At 37.7% G+C, this 20,108-nt stretch overlaps 1 protein-coding gene across 10 annotated transcripts in view; it reads right to left on the bottom strand.

The window, feature by feature from the left end:
* KCNT2 (potassium sodium-activated channel subfamily T member 2) overlaps positions 1-20,108 on the bottom strand; it is a 347,942-nt gene that overhangs the window by 53,107 nt on the left and 274,727 nt on the right. For all 10 annotated transcript variants that reach the window (XR_011499411.1, XR_011499412.1, XR_011499413.1 and 7 more), the window contains 3 exons: positions 5,496-5,597; positions 1,976-2,059; positions 971-1,099 (listed from right to left, as the gene is read on the bottom strand). Coding sequence is in view for 7 of the 10 variants with exons in the window: in XM_044762850.2 (XP_044618785.1) it covers positions 971-1,099; positions 1,976-2,059; positions 5,496-5,597 (315 nt within the window). In the remaining 3 variants the exon portion in view is untranslated. The remainder of the gene's footprint in view (positions 1-970; positions 1,100-1,975; positions 2,060-5,495; positions 5,598-20,108) is intronic.

Here is a 20,108-nt window from a genome sequence, read left to right as displayed (position 1 = left end):
CCGTTACTCTTATGCTTCCTATAAATTTCTTATTTTCTATACATGGAATCATTGATTTTACCACAAACTGGCTTGATGATAACATGGACTAAAGAAATGCATATAACTGATCTAAGCCTCATAGTTGAGGTAATTTTGTATAAGATCAAAAAAAAAAAAGAAATGGCTAACCAAACTTCAAATAAATTTGAAGTATTTGAAGAAGAAAAATAATTCAAGAATGTAAGCCATAATTTATATTAAATAATTTTATAGATGTTGATAGGAGAGTGCATTTATCCAAAATTTTTATTTCATAAAAGAGTCGAATTTAAAATGTGATGTTTTACTAAGGAAATATAAACTATTTAGAACCACACAATGTGACCAGATCAAAATGTGGATATGTCTGCAGCTGCAGGCAGCCATCAGAAATCTGTTCCATATTAATAGACTCTAGTTTGCTTTTAAAATTACTGAGCTTTCCTCTGGGAAGGTCTGGCATGGCTACTGGAGTATTTTCTTGGCTTCAGAGTAGTCTTCATGCTAAAGTTTGAGAAATGTGAATTTCAGCACTTACTAACTTATCCTTGTTTTGCTTTCTTCCAAATGGTAATATATGGAGTTGGAGAGAATATTAAAAAGCTGGACATCTTAGCCAAGAACTTTTCTTACGTGTCAGAAGTTTACTTAGAATTAATTTGCTTCCTGACAATCTTGTAGAAATGAAAGACCCTAGATCTACAAAACGTATTCAGAGTCCAAAACCCACAAATTCTGCAATAGCCCCTTTGCTAAGAGCATTTTGTGAAATTCTGACATAGTTTACTAAAACAAATAATTAAGTTTTTTGCATCTGAGAACTGACACTGTGCTCAGCATTGTTTTTTTACTTTCTATGACATTTTTCAGAAATCAATTTCCAAGTTTAGGAATGGCTGTACTTAATCAGACTAAACAATAAAACTGGAATATTTTGGTATTTCCAAACCTCAGATGCAGTAAGTTTCTGAGATTCAGTCCTGTAGATCCCAATGGGAACATCTCCAGTAGAAGAACACAACTTCTGATAAAGTCTGGCGTAAGTTCTTATCCATAAGTCATCCTCAGTGATTGTCATCTGTAATACGATGAATTATTTATATATTAAATCTTTAAGAAATAAAAACCCAGTGGTTATTTACACATCTTAAAGGTAGGATTGATTGATACTTTGAAGTCTCCAAGTGACATTTCACAGGTGCTCATCCATTAAACTTATTTATTACATTCCACCTCAGCCTTATCCTTGGGTTCCCCCAAACGTAAGAAACCAACCACTCAATTTGTGGCAACAAGAGATTGTATTAGCTCCATATCAGTAGGTAATAGTCACCAGTAATTGACTGGGAGATGCTGGAAAATGTGGAGACTTTTAAATGCTAAGACAACTAGGGGCTGCTACTGAGATTTAGTGGACAGAGTATGCTGATGATAAAAATCTTAAAGTGCAAACAACAATCCAGTATGAAAAAGAATTGTCCATCCAAAGTTCTAATAACACTCGTACTGAGAAAGAGCTGTAGCAGAATGAGCACAGGGCTCACAGACAGGAGGCATAAGTACTAGTCTCTCTTTGCTAATCATAAATCTGAATTGTTAGCAAGTTACTTCATTAAATCCACTTGCACATAGTATACTCATGTATTAAACAAAAGGGTTAAAAGTGCCTGATCACTCTTTTCCTTGATAGTATGGCACCCTGGGTCAAAAACCGTCAGTCTCAAATTGCCAGCTAGAAAAAAATACCTGTTCTGAATTTTGTGGAGAATGGCTATTTGGTCATGATTATTAATTTAAAATAATGAAAATTTTTTTAGGGATTAAAAAAACTACAATGCTCTTCTTTGAGCACATATTAGGAAAAGCATGGCATAGAAGAGTTAGCCAAAGTCTATTATGGATGGGTTTCAGAATCTACCAGAACAATCTTCTGCTCCAGAGATTATTGACTTACAGAACAAAGAAACCCCGATCCTGGTGTGGTGTCCAATCCCAACAGGAGTCTGGTGATAGAAATCATATAATCCTTCACAAATGACTGCAATATAAACAAAATATGTATTTATTACGGACATAAAAATGTATAGAACAGCTGACTATGGACGCCTTACCATTTCTAAAGCTTCCTTCTCATAACACATTGTTAAGCCTCCATAAAAAAGGAAATAAAAATCTATCTTGTCAGTACGCATGTGCAGTTAAGTTGTCCATAAGGAAACAGGGGAAACGATTATTCTCTAGAATACCCTGACATGCTTAAATTTTATGCATGCTGTTGGACATGATAAAACATTTTTGGATTTTTTAATAACAAAGTATGGGCTGAAATAGAATAAAGAATATCAAAAACCTTGAAAGAACAAAAATTTGCAATGAAATATTTCAACGAGATCTTTTTACGATTAAGCTCCATGCTATTAGAATACATTTCTAATATTTAAGTAAATCTAAATATTAATGAATTAATAGTTTAACATTAAATATCATTATCAGACTATTTTATGTGCTAACATATCAGATATATTTTGATATGTTGCTAGAACACTACTCAATAGAACAACACTCAATAGTTAGAGTATTAACTTAATGATACTTCCAATTTCTTCAATTTATTCTAAACTCTGAAAAAAAACCCTTTCAATCCATACAAGCAAATTTCACCATGACATGTAACAATTACTTAATAAACGTATGAAATGACTGCCTTGAGTTTGATCTTCAAGTGTTAAAAAGTGAAAAATGTAAATAATCTAGTTATTTTGCATAGCAAAGACTTTTAAAATATTATAATACCTTTTAAATACATCTACCAGACTACTTTGTTGATTACTATTTTATTTTACCAACAGCTAGTTTCAGAAAAGTAAACCCTTCATCTAAAGGAGAACACAAGGAAACATGTCCATTCCCTTTTTTCAGGGCAAAGAAATGGCATTCTAGTTTTGCAAGTATATTAGTCTCTTAGTAGTTAGGACATGAACACATCGGGGGCCACCAGGAGGAGTTGCGACATGCACCGTTAGAGAGCATAGCTCAACTTCATGTGTACCTCAGTGCATGCTAGAGAAGAAGAATTTTTAAATAGATTCTCAGGCACTGAAAACTATTATTTTCCAAACAAAAAATAGAAAGTATTCATGGTAGAAAAAGTAAACTGAAGAATTGGCAAATGACTATTTTAAATTATTTTAGACCCAGATGTGGTAACACAGCTAATTTGTTTGCTGCATTCACCTCTCACGCATTCCTTGTCCAGAAGCCATTTGTCCCATAATTTCATCAGGGCACAAACAAGAGGTAGGAAGGAGTCAAAAAGATGTGAACAGGCCCTGCTTGAGATCACAAAATCTGTGCATTCGATCTCATGCCATTCAATCACAGAAGAGTCTTATTCAGTTTCACTTAGTATGTTTTTAATTTTATTTGATATAATAGTTATTTTTTAATAGTTGGTTTTCCAGCTGTACAAAGAAGAGAACTAATAAAACTTATTAAAAATATAAGAGCAATCTATGTTTCGAGTGGGAAGGAAAAAAGGGACCATTGAGAAGATGTAACAAAAGAAAATTACCAACCAGTAAGTTAAAGAAAAAAAAAGGACCATAAGAAAAGCCAACATTATACAAGTGTGGGATTATTTACCCGAGAGCTAGGGTTGGGAGTAATCTAATGAGGCACGGGTGGCCTGCAGATGAGGATTCACACTAACCACTGAATAGCTTATCTTTCTGAGCCCTTGTGGCTCATCTACATATTGTGATTGACAGTACTGACTGTATCACAGTTTTCTTTGGGGAAACAAATGAAATGCTGTCTAGGATAGAATTATATTAATAGTAGATACCCACAGATTTGTAGTCATTAACAATAGTTCTTATACATAATATAAAATAGTTCTATATACATAATATAAACATTTATCCTTAAGGAGATAAGTTTAAATCATTAACAAAAACAATTAGATGGTATTGGGTATATTTTAAGAATACAAGAATGCTTATTGTATAACTTTAGGAATTAAATATTTAATTTCTAATATCTTTTTTAACACATAAATGAGCACTCTTTGCCTATCCAAAAAATGGACGATTAAAATATCTCATTTGATGTCAAGAGAAGCTAAATAGGCTGTTACTATTTTGAAAATTATTGTTCTAGTTCACTCCTTCTTCAGGAGCTTGAGAAAATACACTTGTTATATCTCTATTTATAACAGAAAATATGAGGCAAAAATGATGAGAAAGAAATACCTACGGCTTTCCCCTTCCACCTAACAGTTTTTCTTCTATTTAGCTTATATGTTAGACTTGCTCATGAGATTTAAAGAAAAGATACTGTGGCTACCAAGTCTGAAAAGCACTGGTATGTAATGACATCGAGCATTTGACTGCCACTGATACAAATTCTTCAGCTTCTACATTGCTCCTTAAACAAACCCTCCTCCAAGCTTCTCTTTAAGAGATTAGAAGTATGTGTTTGGGAGGAAAGCCTTGCCTCCTGGAGTGCCCAAATAATGTGTCTGGAAACTTGAGGGCAAACAGGGATGTTTACTCTCTTTCGCTGTGTTTGTTCCTGCACTCATCTGGCATAAGCAGATGGTTCGTGACATTGCTAGAGGCATACTCCAGGGCATAATCAGCCCAAAGGCCAGTAGAAAAGCTTTCACTAAAGTTGGATTAGTTTATTCAGTCACGCATTATAGAAGCGGGTACATAAAAGTTGTCATCAAAAGGAGAATAGGCACAAAGAAATGCTTGAATGCTTAATTTGAGATTAAAGTTTTCAAATAATTTAAAGCCCTATGCGTATATTTTTTTTCTCTTAATAGAAATATTTAGAAAGTGTCTGATTACTTGAATCAGGGAATATGAAATGTTACTGCTGTTCGATTTCTGGCAGAGTTTTAAAAAAAAGATTAAGATATATTTGTGTAAAATAACATCTCCATGAACTTCTTAGTTATGATAAAATGACAAAGTTAACTTTGGCATTCAGGAATAAACTAAATAGTTCTTAGTTGTTGTAAAATCTTTTTTATATTTTTCTAAAGTAGGCAGTAATTAGTAGATGCTTAAAATGTCCTTGGCTTATCAGTTAATTGATATCAACTTGGCATCTTATTTCCAAAAAAAAGTATTATGAAGAAGGTTGCCTTTTTTTTAACCTAACAATTTTTCCTTAACTTTTTTCATTCTAGTAATATGCTTAGAGAATATGAGAAATGCCTTAAAATGTCACAATAAGCATTGTAGGACACTGGTGCCAAAGACTGCCTTAAAACCATTTCACAGATGATGCTGAAAAATGTTTTCCTTACAAAATGTTTCATAGGCCCATTTATGTCATAAATACATGAAATAAAATATTGAATTACTTCCAGCTCCAGAGAAATATTAGATGCATTATGGATTTAATAAAATCTAAATGAAATATAAAATAAATATTTTAGAGAGAACAAAAGAAATACAGCAAACCTGATAGAGAAGCGTGTCCAACATGCTGATGCTAAACACTCTTCCAGCTGCAAAAGGCAGTCGAAACATAAAGGCCAAGTTGGAACCCCTCTCTCGTTCTTTCTGCTCAGAAATTTGAAAGAGAAAAATCTGTGACCATTTTTATACCTTTCTGCTTAGTTAAGTTTTCCAGAGACATGTAATGAAAGACATTCTCATTATATGGTTCTTAGCTATAAATGTTGTTATTTCACTTATAATTGTATTTTTAAGATGTCCCTTTAATTTCCGTAACCAAGTTTCCTTAATCAATTAAAATACTCAATACTTAAGAAAGGTTAACCTATTCATCTGTTCATTAAACATTTATTTACTCTTTTTTTACTTCCAGGGTTTACATTGAAGGAAATGAACTACCCTCCTATCTCCACGCATCTGAATCCTATTGGTAAATATCATCTTATAAGAAAAATACAGAAATTAATTCCACTCATTATTAAAAGTGTCAATCAAACATTGACTCATTCATTTATTTATTAAATCAGTCACTGAACAAATACATGTTGAGAATCTATTCTGTGTAGGGCATTATCCTCAGAGGTAGGGATACAGAGCTCCTGTATAGAACTAATAAATTCTATTAATATGGAATTTATTATGTGCTGAATATGGCCAGGCACTAGTAAAGAAAGAGGGCTACTTTCTTTGCCTGCAAGAACTCAGAAAACTGTGAGTGGTCCCAATAACGAAACAGACAAAAAGACCAAGGTGAGTATATGTAATGATACAGAGAGAGATGCCTTAGGAGCATGTAGGAAGGACATCTAGCTCAGTTTTTTGGTGGAAAAGTCAAGAGGCTGAATTAGAAGTAATGTCTAAGTTGAGACCCAAACTATGAGTAGGAATTAGCTGGTAAATTTGGAGAGGGTGGGTGATAGGTAGAAAGCTATAAGCAGAAGGTCCAGCAGATGCTAGAAGCTGGAAGAGGAAGAAAGCTTGAAAGAGTGGAAGAACCATAAGCAATTGTGTAAGAATACAGTATGGAGTGTGAGTGTATGGGCTGGGGGAAGAGGGCAGAGATGAGACTGGAATAGTAACCATGAACTAGACGTTAAAGTACCAGGATCCTTGAGAGAAAAGGGAGGCTATCAAGAATTACACTGAAACCAACGGCGTGAACTGGAATTGCCCCGGGAACAACAGGACGTGTGAGCATCCTGGTTTGAAACCATGTTAAGGATTTTGAATTGCATCTTAAGTGCAATGAGGAAAAACTAAAGTACTGTTAAGAGGAGGAGCAATATGATCATAGCTTTAGAATGCTCACTTTGATGACAATGTAGAAAATGGCTTGGAAATCAGGAGATGGCATGGGGAAATTGAGCAAGATCAACGAGGGTGTTAGCGCAGCAATTCAAGTGAAAAATGAAGGCACATTCTACTAGGATATTTGCAGGAAAAGATCTTCAAATATATTTAGACATCAGATATTAAATCTGAGAGGACTTTTGACCGAATTTGGTAGTAAAGTAGAGAGAAGATGAGGATGATACCCGCTTCTGGAAAAATGGGTGGATAGTGGTGCCTTTCTGTAAAAAAGAAAATGTGGAAGAAGAGCAGATTTTCAGTTAATTTGGACTTGAGTTTCAAGGTTAGCAGAATGTCCCATTGCTGAAAATATGGACCCAACAGGCAGTATAACAAGCAGTGGCTGGGAGCTTGGAGTCTAGAAACACACACGAGTTTCCAGCCAAGAGCTGCCACTCCCAGTTGTACAACCTTCTACAAATTACACTCCCTGCTCCTCAGTTTCATCACCTGTGAAATAGGATTCATATTGCTGACTACGTCCCACTGCCATTATACTAATTAAACAAGATAAAACATCTGAAAGTATTGTATATATTAAGCACTTATATACTATTTTCTATTACTATTAATTCTCTGAACACGCCAGCATCACCTCCAAGGACTTCATAGTGTTTGCTTTCTTCCCAAGTTTTTAGGGGGCTGGTCTGGTGTGATCACTGCAGCTCTAATACTACCTCTCCCAAGAGACTTCGCTTTATCACCTTCTTTAAAGCAGGCTTCTCCAGTTACTTCGGAATATGACCTTGTTACGACTTTCATAGCTCTTTTGAAATCTCCAATACTTGGTTGATATTTTTATTCGTTAACTGTCCTTCTGAGATAGACTATGAGTTCCAGGAGGGAAAGACCCTGCTTTTGCTTTCTGTTTCATAAACAATGCCCAGTACACAGACGGTCAATGAAATTTTATTGTACAAATGACTAAACCTGTTCTACTAATAGTAGTTGCCCACATCAAAAGGAAATTGGTATCATAAAATTTATAACGTTCATATGAGGAAGCAAGAAACAAACAATCTAAGGTTCACTAAGACCTTTCTCACTTGGTTTCTCTAATGGAGGTTTGAAGATGGAAAGGATAGCAATGTTGGTGTTATGTAAAGTTCTCATAGTTTAGTATTTCCTTTGTGGTTTTGTTTTTGTTTTGTTTTTTTTTTTTTTTTAGTGAGGAAGACTGGCCCTGAGCTAGCATCTGCTGCCAATCCTCCTCCTCTTTTTGCTTGAGAAAGATTGTCGCTGAGCTAACATCTGTGCTAATCTTCCCCTATTTTGTATGTGGGATGCCGTCTTAGCGTGGCTGCACGAGCCCTGTGCAGGCCTGCACCAAGGATCCAAACCCACAAACCCCAGGGCACTGAGGCAAAGCACACAAACTTGACCACTAAGCAACCAGGCTGCCCCCTATTTTTATTTTATTTACAAAATACAATAATAAATCTTTCTATGATTGCTTCTAGTACAAACACATAGTATATAGGTGTCCCCCCTTATCCTTGGGGGATACCTTCCAAGACCTCCAGCGGATGCCTGAAACTGCAGATAATACCAAACCCTATACATCCTATGTCTTTCCTATACAGACATACCTATGACAAAGTTTAACTTATAAATTAGGCACAGTAAGAGACGAACAACTTCTCGTTGGCATATCTGGATTGCCAGCATCGCTGCTCTTGCACTTTGGGGGCGGGTATTAAGTAAAATAAGGGTTGCTTGAGCACAAGCACTGTGATACCCGAAAGTCGATCTGACACCCGAGATGGCTACTAAGCGACAACAGGCGGGGAGCATCCACAGCGTGGATCCGCTGGAAAAAGGAATGATTCACGTCCCAGGCGGGACGCAGCAGGATTGCATGAGATTTCATCGTGCTACTCAGAACAGCGCATAATTCAAAACACGAATTATTTCTTTCTGGAATTTTTCATTTAATGTTTTCGGACTGCGGTTGACTTTAGGTAACTGAAACTGTGGAAAGCAAAACCTGGGATTAGGGGGACCTACCCTAATTCCTTTTTTTAAAAAATATCATGTTTCCTTCCTAGTAGAATTCTGCATTCAGCTGAAGTTTCGATGATGATTTTGTGCTTTCCTAACTACTTATCTAAAAATACCTACAAGAAATCTGAGACATGCAAATCATTATTACAGGATCCCAGACACTTTAATATACTTGGTCTTACCTCTCTCCTCTATTTGGTTTGCTACCATGAACATGTGTCTTTGTTAGAAGAGGGAATTCGTTCCTGGAACAAATTTTATTTTCTTTAAGCTGTGTCCATCTAATGCCATAGGAAACGCCATGATAAAATTATTGGATTTAGCAGAACAGTATGGGAGGTGAAAAGATCAAGCATTTGATTGGCATAAATTAATGATTTCCATCCCCTCCTTTCTCAGTGACAATTCTGTTACATGCCTTCATTCTTCAGCTTGGACTCAACCACACTGTAATCCGCAAAACTAGGGGTTTCGCTCAGCATTCATCCTGCTTGACCTTTTATACAGCGTTTGACACAGTCTTCTTTTCTTTCTTTCTCCTCTCTTCCTCCCTCTCCCTACCCTAGTCCACCAACAGCCTTCAAATCTTGTTTCCAAACTCTCAGGGCCTGGGCAAACTAACCCGCCCTTTCCTGTGCGCCACAAAGCTGCTTGCCTAGGGAGGGGCCTTTTCAATTCAAGTACAGAGAATCCTCATGTTAAAAAAAAATAAAGGCGTCAACCGGTTGCTAGGGTTTTGTGCATCCTGCTTATGAAGCTTTGCTAGAAAACAGACTCGTCTCTATGGAAACTACCACATCACAGAGGCTCTGAACAGCAGCTGTGAGACAGGCTGCCTCTTCCAGAACGGGTTTCCTATCAGAGCCTCTCACTGAATTGTGTGCCTGGCAAGTGGGGAAGAGAGAGGGCCCTGGAGTCCTGGGTGGCCTTAAATCTTTCTCTGTCTCTCTCGCTTTCCTTTCCCCTCTCTCTGTATTGCAAACAGAATGAGGAGGCAAATGCAGTAATAACGAGCATTTCTCTCTGTACTTCTACCTTTCTTCTTACCCATTATCTAGTAGGTTCCTCCCACACTCATGTGTGCATGTGCGTGCACACACACTCACACAAACACACACACACTCTGTTCCAGTTGGATAAGTGGCAGCTTAGAGGAGGTGCATTTGCTGGAGCTCTCAGGGATTCCGTCTCGTTTATGAGGAAACAAGGCTAACTCGAGTCCACCCAAGGCAAGTCCATGCTGAGGGAGTTTGTGGCATGAGGGACCCTCTTCTTTATCTTAGAGAGAAATGCAAGGTCATCCAGGCAGTTATTCTCCTATACTAAAATACAAGTGGTCCTTGCCTTATAAACAGGGTGATCATATAATTTATCATCCAAATCAGGATGTCTATGAGAGGAGCTCTTAGTAATTATACTGCGACAATAGCCATACGCCAGGAGAGCCTGGGCAAACTAGGACTTTGACCATGACATTTAAGACTTAGGAACATATGCTTCACAAACGACACACAAGATAATGGCTTCCCGTATCCTGCTCTCCCCTGAAGGCCTTCGTGCTCCTGAAAATTGAGAAATTCGGAAAATTGGAAGTTTTCGAAAAATGCATGGATTCAGAAGTGAAGAAAAGAAGGATGTTGAAGGATTGCAAGATAGATTTTCAAGAAGAAAGATGCTTGTGTGTACGCTATTTCACACAATATCTGTGTGTCTGAGGGTAAATATCTACCAGGAATGTATGAGAACGTCTGTTTCCACATCCCTCACCAACAAGTATCTTCTTAAATCTTTTAAGCTGTTGTCTCTCCAATGTTCTTTAGAACTGAGTCATTTTTCCTATGTCTGGTCCCTCCTGCTCTGTTCACAGCCATACTTCCGTCTCCTTGAAAACTTGGTGCTGACTTGATGAAGACAACACAGTGATGGTAGACTGACACAATGGTTTTTTTTTTTTCTCCCCAAAGCCCCAGTACATAGTTGTAAATCCTAGTTGTAAGTTCTTCTAGTTCTTCTGTGTGGGATGCCATCACAGCATGGCTTGATCAACAGTGCTAAGTCCATGCCCAGGATCCGAACCAGTGAACCCCTGGGCCACTGAAGCGGAGCTCTCGAGCTTAACCACTACACCACTGGGCAGGCCTCCCACCATGTCTTCTAATTGTGGAAATCTGTCTGTCTTTGACATCATTGTCTTGGCTTCCAGCCTATCTCTTGGACTCCTCACTCATTTCCTCTGATTTATCTTCTTCCTAGACACTCCTCTATGAACCTCAACTAAACTTATCTCCCGTGTGGCTCTCTTCTTTTGAAAACTTATCTTAAGACTTTACATTTATCCCTTTTCTGAGCTTCTTTTACATATCACCACTTATTTATTCCATACTACGGCTTTAATATATTTTAAGATAAATACATGTTTTAGCTACCTCAGTAAAGTCAGTCTTGCCCAGAATTTTCTCTTTGGTTTTAACCGACACAGATCTGTTCACCCTGCCAGTCCTAAATCAGGCTTTTATTATCTCATGACTGATTTATTGAAATAACTTGCTCTTTTTCTCTTTCCTACAATGCCACTGTGTCCCCTTCCAGATAAATATATAAATGTCACATCAATTTGATGAAAGCGCAAGTCTGATGATGTCACATCTCCTATGTCCTCACTCAAAAACTTGCTGTCACCCTCCACTCACTGCACAAGAAATTTCAGAGACTCGGGATGCAGGGCTCTCCGTGGTCTGGTTCCCCAGACTCTTTTCCAGGATGATGCCTCAGTCCTTCCCAGAATGGACTATCGATGAGTCAGACTGGCTGGCTGGTGAAATCCTGAAAATCCCTTCCTCACATTCAGGTTCAACCTCACTGTGGATAACATCCTCATTGTACAGAATTCAAGGTTCTTCACGTCAGCTGTCCAAGTCGTCCTCGTCTTCTCAAATGCATGTGTTGCATCACAACCTCTGAAACCCTTTCATACCCAGTGATGCTGTCCTTCTGCATGTGTGCATAATTCTGCACTTATGAGTTACTTTTTTTTTTCTTTTTAAAGATTGGCACCTGAGCTAACAACTGTTGCCAATCTTTTTTTTTTTTTCTGCTTTATCTCCCCAAATCCCCCTGGTACATAGTTGTATACCCTAGTTTCAGGTCCTTCTAGTTGTGGCATGTGGGATGCCGCCTCAGTGTGGCCCGATGAGCAGTGCCATATCCGTGCCCAGGATCCAAACCAGCGAAACCCAGGGCTGCCACAGCGGAACTCGAGAACTTAACCACTCGGCCACAGGGCAGCCCCGTTACTGTCTTTTTTATTATTAACTTTACTTACATTGGAGAAAAATCACCAAAGATTTTATAACATTATTTTTAAGGCCTACTAGTCTTAAAGTTATATAAAAAAAAGTAAGAACTCAAGAGACTAATTCTATCCTGATAAGAACACATTCCAAAATTACTTTCTTTACTTCTAGACAATGAAGAAGTTGGATTAATTTTTTAAGCTGCATTTAATAAGCCCTATTTTTAACTTATAAAAAAGAATTAGAGATGACTAATACTTTGACTTAGCCATCCATTCCAGCTTGATTTTTGTGACACTATCATTTATCTACCTCTCTTTATCTCAAAAAAACAACATATAGGCTAGAAGTTACACATTGGCAGTGAACAGTCCAAATTTGGCTTGCATACATTTACTGAAGTTTCATGAGTTTTCAACATTTAACGTAAAAATCTAAATTTATGATATCTTTTAAGTTTGGATAAGCTGATATCATAGATCATGGCAACAAGTGGCCAGAATTGAAAGCTTCTGCTCCCTTTTAGATTCATTCTTTCTTACACATAATTCACTTTACTAATTTAAATTTACATCCCTTGCTTGCACCAACAGGTTCTCAAGCTTTCCACTTTGGAAGAAAAGATACTTAGTCAGAAATGAGCTGGGGATCTGCTAGCTCATATCTGGTTTAAGCAGTAACTGGGGTGAATAGTAATTATATGAGAAATAACAGTAAACTAAAAAATACATTTAAAAATGTGTGTTAAATTAAAGAGAAAAGAGAAAAATACTTTGAAATGGCTACAGAATATCCCCACGTCCTAGGAAGAATTCTAAGCAGTGCCATCGAAACATTTATCAATTAGCTGTTATGTGTCAGGCGCTGAACTAGGTTGATAGGAGGCAAAGATAATTAACAGAAGGTTCCAGTTTTGCAGGTATTTATAGTTTTACTGAGGAGAGAGACTTAAAGTTAAACATTTACAAGGCTCTATGACAGGGGCTTGTAGAGGTCCCTATTATGGAGGCGTAAGGAGGATGGGGACAGTGTCATGAAAGAAATGGCATCGGATTTGAGCCTTGAAGGAGATATAAGTTTGCAAGGCAATAGGAAACCGTCGAGCATTTCATCTACATGAGCTTAATACTTTTGTTCTTTTATATAATAAGAGATTTAAAGTATTTGTACTTTATAAGCTACAATTTGGAGAAAAGCAATCACTGCTCTTTCCTGTGCTTTTATAAAACTATAAAATAAATTACATTTATTTATTTAAAAAACTAGGTGCCACCCAGTGGCCAAGTGGTTCAGTTCATGCGCTCCGCTTCAGCGGCCCAGGGTTTCACTGGTTTGGATCCTGGGCGCCGACATGGCACTGCTCATCAGGCCATGCTGAGGCAGCGTCCCACATGCCGCAACTAGAAGGACCCACAACTAAAATATATAGCTATGTACTGGGGGGATTTGGGGAGAAGAAAGGAAAAAAAAAAAAGAAGATTGGCAACAGTTGTTAGCTCAGGTGCCAATCTTTAAAAAACAAAAAAACAGCTAATAAAGATAAGTTGTGTACCACTTACTGTTGTTCAAAAGCTGTAACTCATAAAATACAATTATAATTTTCAAAATAACTAAAAGAGACTAAATCAACAATAATCCCCATGGTGAGGGAAAGCCGGAAAAACAAAACAGCTTGTAAAATGCAGGCACCGCATTGAAAAGAGATCCAAAAAGTCAGCAGAAGCAGTTGGCAGCTCCCCTTGGGGGAAATTTTGGAACAGAAAGTTTAGAAAATATGCTTGACACGATAATTAAAGGAGAGATCCCACTCTTTTTGACTAGGGTATCAGTGTAGAAACTAGGCTTGGAGTGGTGCTGAGGAAAAGACTTTGCCTTATTTTCATTAAGCATAAAACCATCATTCAAGAGATTAGCTTTAAGTAAGGAAAGCTATGAATTTAAAGATAATATTTAAATATCTGAGTCCTTGGAAGACAAACACAGCATGCATAAATTCTTTGTGAACGTTTTAGGTCTTGGAGGGCTGTCAATGAAAATTATGTCATGATTTTGAAAGATTAACAGGAGTTCAAAGAGTGACTCTCTTCTGAGCTTAAACTATTTTTTTGTTTTCATACTACCTCCAAATGACTGTTCCATGTGTTATGCTTCTAAAAGCTGCTTAAATAAGTTATAATCACACGAGCACATGAGGAATTTTTGGTATAATTGTCTTGCATGATTTGGCATTCAAAAATGGGGCCCCACAGACCAAAATCATTTTCAAAGTAGCTGGAAATCATACATGAATATACTATTGCCTGTTTGATGTATTAAAAATAAACTGTCATGAGTCTAATTTTATGCTTTGATGATAGCATTTGAAGGCTCCAGAAAACAAGTTAAGAAAATTACGTCAAAAAATTAAGAAAATATAATGGCCAAGCCAGCCCTGAGGGCAGTTAAATTTCAGCATGCTCTGCTTTAGAGGCCCGGGTTTGGTTGTAAAATTCATATGGCACCACAAAAAACTCTGAATAGTCAAAGCAATCTTGAGAAAGAAGAACAAAGAATTAAGTATCATACTTCTTGATTTCAAAATACATTACAAAGCTACAGTTATTAAAACAGTATGCTACAGGCACAAAGACAGACATAGACAAATGGAACAGACTAGAGAGCCCAGATAAATAAATTAAAATAAAAATTTGTCCAGAAGCACCTGTTTCTTTTTAGTCTTCTGGATACCAATCTTACTCCCTTTTTATGCATATTTCTTCTAAGGATAACTACAGATGGTTTCCTGTGGTCAGTGCTTGTCAAGTGTTCTTTTTTTGAGGAAGATTAGCCCTGAGCTAACATCTGCTGCCAATACTCCTCTTTTTGCTGAGGAAGACTGGCCCTGAGCTAACATCCATGCCCATCTTCCTCTACTTTATACATAGGTCACCTGCCACAGCATGGCTTGCTTGCCACAGCAGCAAGTGGTGCAACGTCCGCACCTGGGATCCAAACCAGCGAACCCCAGGCCACTGAAGCAGAACGTGCCAACTTAACTGCTGTACCACCTGGACGGTCCCTTGTCAAATGTTCTTAGTTTAATTAAAAATGGAGGGCTGATTAAGTGTACTGTCTTATGTGACTCTGGATTCAAAAATAAGTTATGCCTTGCAAACTAGTAAAACTATCAAATGATGAAGGAAATGCCGATTAATGTAGAGAGAGAAGTAATAAGGAAAATATAACACTGGGTTAAAGTCCTTGTCTAGTGTGATATCCATTTTAATATTTCAAGTAGAAAGCATACCCAAGAGTTACCTTTGTTATCCTAGATGGCATCTTTTTGTGACTCACAGGCATTTTTTCAGCCTATCAAGAAATAAAATCGATTCTGCAAACTCTCTCTCTCACATACATATCTATATATTTATACCAATATCTACACTCATATCAATATCAATCTACGCAAGTTTATTAGAAGACAAGCAATTGCTGACCTCCTTGCAAACAATAATGGTGGTTAACCACTATATTACAGTTACTTATTTTCATAACATATTTAACTCTGTACAATTATAAAATTTTAATAATTGAACTTTTCCAACTGGGTTATATAAATCCATTACTTTCCTCCATTTGATATTTCCCTTTGAATAGTTTTAAAAGTTTGATATATGTTTTCATATTCACAGTAGACACATATATGGCTGCTTTTGGGTTCTGTTCCAAGGGAAGCTGCTTACATCATAGGATACATGAATGCATATCCTGGACTGTGCACTGTGTGGTCTTATTGGCCAAACATCAAGACTTTTGTCTCAGTCTAGTTGGGCTGCTGTTACCGAATACTCTAGACTGGGTGGCTTATAAACAACAGAAATTTATTTCTCACAGTGCTGGAGGCTGACAAGGTCAAGATTTAGATGTCTGGTGAGAGGCCACTTCCTGGTCCATAGACACTATCTTCTCCCTGTCCTCACATGGTGGCAGCGGGGAGAGAGCTCTCTGGGATCTCTTTCCTAAGAGCACTAATCCCACTCACAGGGCTCCATGTTCATGACCTAATCACCTCCCAAAAGCCCTACCTCCTAATACCATCACATTAGATGTTAGGTTTCAACATATGAATTTTGCTGGGACACAAACATTCAGTCTATGGCAATTTGGACCTGTTGTGTGAAGCGATAATACTACGCACATTCTTAATAGATAAATTTGCACATTAAAATAGCTATCCATATAAATCACATTTTATCACTCCTCCAGAGTAGATTAGGCAATGCTTTTCCACATTGTAAAGAAATAGAATCTAATTAGTATTCTGCTCAAATTCTTTCTGGACCAATATGGGGAAAGGTAAATATTTTCTTAAAAACAAGATAAGAAATTTTCCTAATGAAATCAAATCCAGTGTGGGCAGATAGCATCAAACTCCCACTGAGCCATGCTAGCTTAGATTATGAATAAGAAGTAGTCCAACTTGTTTGCACAGAAAAAAAAGAGTAAGACAACATGTTTTCATTTGTTATTATATATCTGCGTCTCCTGTCAAATTACAACTTCTACGTGTTTTATTCAAATGCGTAACTCCTACTATTTAGCATGGTATTTGCTCATAGTAGGTGTGCAGTAAATATTTACTGGCTTGGATTTAAATTGAGAATATGTAAAATTTTGCCTTCTTTCTTCTACACAGTGTATACATTAAAAAATAACTGATATTCTTGCCTATTTCTCCCAGAAGCTACCTCCAATTCTTATCACCTTGCTCTACCACTGACTATAAAGTGATATATGATTTACAGACATCACCATTTGCATTCTGACACCAATTCTCTGACACCAACTGGGTGTCCTACAGTTCAATTCAATTCTGACACTAACTCCCCAGCGTTGGCTCAGATCCTACAGATTAAGGGGCTCAGTTCCACAAGACTGCACCCATTTCAGACACCAGTCGCAAATCCCAGGTATCTCCAAGCCAGCTGCACTTCTGTCCAGCCAGCTACAAATCTGGGGCTTCCTTCAATCCCCTAGGGTGTGATAATTTGCTAGAATGCTCACAGAACTCATGAAAGTGCCATACTTAATGACTGTCATTTTATTATAGAGAATGCAAATGAATGAATGAAGAGTGGATGAAAAAGTTCATAGGGCAAGTCTGGAAGGTTCCTGAGCACAGAAGCTTCTGTTTCCATGGAGCCAGGGTGTCCCACCTTCCTGGTACCTCAATATGTTCACCAACCAGGATGCTCCCTGAGCCTCATGTTTCAGAGTTTTTATCAAAGTTTTCTGATATGGGCATGGTTAATTAAATCATTAGCCACATGATTAAATTCAATCTTCAGTCCCTCTCCTGTCCCTGGAGGTGGGGAAGTGAGGAGGGCCTGAAAGTTTCAATTTTCTAATCATGTGTTTGCTTTTTCTGGCAACCAGCCCTCATCCCTAATCTATCTAGGGGCCCCTCCACGAATTGCTTAGTCAGCACAACATCAGGTATGGTTGAAATGTATGAATAACAAAAGACACTCCTCTCACTCAGGAAATTCAAAGATTTTTGAAGCTCTGTGTCAGGAACTAGGGATAAAGACAAAATATGTATTTTTTTATTATACCACACTATTCATCTCACATTTTCATGACTTTGCTTCTTACATGAGTGTGTAATTACCATATGACTGCTCAAGTGTAATTAGGATCACCATTGGGGAATGGTGACAGTTCAAATGCAATTTTAAAAGAAGCGGTCTTGAGGCAAATTGGGCCATAAGCATGAATGAAAGGCTTTTTTATGAAATGCATCAAAACAAGAGAAATGAAAAAAGTCTTTAGAGGGAAACAAAATGAAAACTTCTTTTCTTTCTATTATTGTCTTTCTCTTCTATTTCTTTATTATCTGTCATATTTTCCATCTCCGCTTAGCTCTTATACTGTGTTTCGGATTCCTGCTACATCTACTTTGTCAGGGGGAGTGTGAATAACCCAAAAGGACCAACGACCAAACAGGAGAAGGGTTATTGGGAAAATAGTGGCAGTGACGGGAATATGGAGGACAAGAAGGATAATGTAAAACAACACAAAACAACTCAGCAACAAACGCGGACAACAACAAAAGAAAGATCAGATGGAAAGGAAAATGCAAGGGAAAGCATGATGTCCAGAAAATGTTTTGATAGATTTTACAAAATGGAAGAAAATAAGTGTGATATATTGCATGTGACAGAGAATGTTGACTGCCCACCAAAATCCATTGCCCACTTCTACTTAGGACATAATTGGCCTACATTTCCCAGACTCCCCTGAAGTTAGTGTGGCCACATGATTGAGTTCCAGCCAGTGGCATATGAACACAAGTTTGTGTGCCACTCCCAGACCTGGCCCATAAAAACTTGCATCTGTTTAATATTGGTCTGTGGATACTGTTACTTGCTACATTGGGTCGGACATTACAAGAAAGACAGCAGCTCAGGCAAGAATTAGTTTCAAGTAGAGACTGAAATAAATAGGGAGCTCAAAGATTAAGAACTTCCAATATTTAAAAAGTGTGTGCTTCTGGATGCCGAAAGAATAGAAGGTAAAACTGAAAAAAGGCATTAAACAACAAAGCTCGAGTCAACCTGATTGTCTCAATAACCTCAAAGTAGCTTCCAAGAAGATAAGAGAAGGAGGTAGGGATTGAGGAGGTAAAGAAATAAAGAACCTAAAAATTATGTTAAAGAATGATCTTTGGGGGGCCAGTCCTATGGCCGAGTGGTTAAGTTCACACTCTCCATTTCGGCAGCCCAGGGTTTCAATGGATAGGATCCTGGGTGCAGACGTGACAACGCTCGTCTGGCCGTGCTGAGGTGGAATTCCACATGCCACAACTAGAAGGACCCACAAGTAGAGTAGACAACTATGTACTGGGAGGATTTGAGGAGAAAGAGCAGGAAAAAAAAAAAGAAGATTGGCAACAGTTGTTAGCTCAGGTGCCAATCTTTAAAAAAAAAAAATCCTCGCAGCAAAAAAAAAAAAAAAAAAGGAATGAACTTTGGGTATATTCTGGCCAGAAAAATGAATGGAAGTAAACAGAAGTTTATCAGTTTTTGAGAGAAATTAGCAGTCTATTCTGAAAATCTTTAGACTTTAAAAGTCTAAAAAAATGCTTTTATAAACTTAAAAATCTTTATATTTGTTTCAAACTTGCATAAACAAGAAGTAGGTTACAAAAGCTGCACAGACTGCAAGAAGTATGTTCTGCCAGGGGTCAGCCCCACGGCTAAGTGGCTAAGTTCACGCGCTCTGCTTCGCGAGCCCAGGGTTCATTGGTTCAGATCCTGGGCACAGACATGTGCACCACTCAACAGCCATGCTGCGGAAGCATCCCACATAGAAGAACTAGAATGACCTACAACTAAGACATACCACTATGTACTGGGGCTTTGGGGAGGAAAAAAAGAGGAAGATTGGCAACAGATGTTAGTTCAGGGCCAGTCTTCCTCACCCCACCCCCCCAAAAAATCATACAAAAGAAATAAAATAAAATAGAGTGCTTTGCAGGAGTATTAAAAAAAAAAAAAAAAACAGCAGAACGTACTCCTAAAGTGACATGGATAATAATGCGTAAGGAGGAAGCTTAAGGTGAGAGACAAGGGCCACACAAAACAACGGGCAAGAGAATTCCTCCAGATTGTAAATCTAAAAAAATAATCAAGGACTGATCAAGAAACTTCCTTTTCACAAGAGCAGGGGGGGTCCTGGCAATCATTGTTCCCATCATTGCCACGGACCAGTGATCCTTCTGTGTTTTCCATGCTTTCCTTTTCCTAATGGAAGTTATTATCTTCAGGGAGTAGCCTCTTTTAGAGCATCCTTGCAGAGTGTTACCAATGGCAACCAGCTATCTATTAGAACCCAAAGCCTACCAGGAAACATCAAAATGTAATCAACACACAAGTAAAGTGACCAAGGTCAATTCAGTCTAACCTTTCACACACGTCCTTGCAAATTC

This window comes from Equus asinus, chromosome 30 (genome assembly GCF_041296235.1).
Source record: "Equus asinus isolate D_3611 breed Donkey chromosome 30, EquAss-T2T_v2, whole genome shotgun sequence".
Classification (NCBI taxonomy): Eukaryota; Metazoa; Chordata; class Mammalia; order Perissodactyla; family Equidae; genus Equus; species Equus asinus.
The sequence above is the reverse complement of the archived record's forward strand: the minus strand, read 5'-3'. Positions and strand labels throughout refer to the sequence as shown.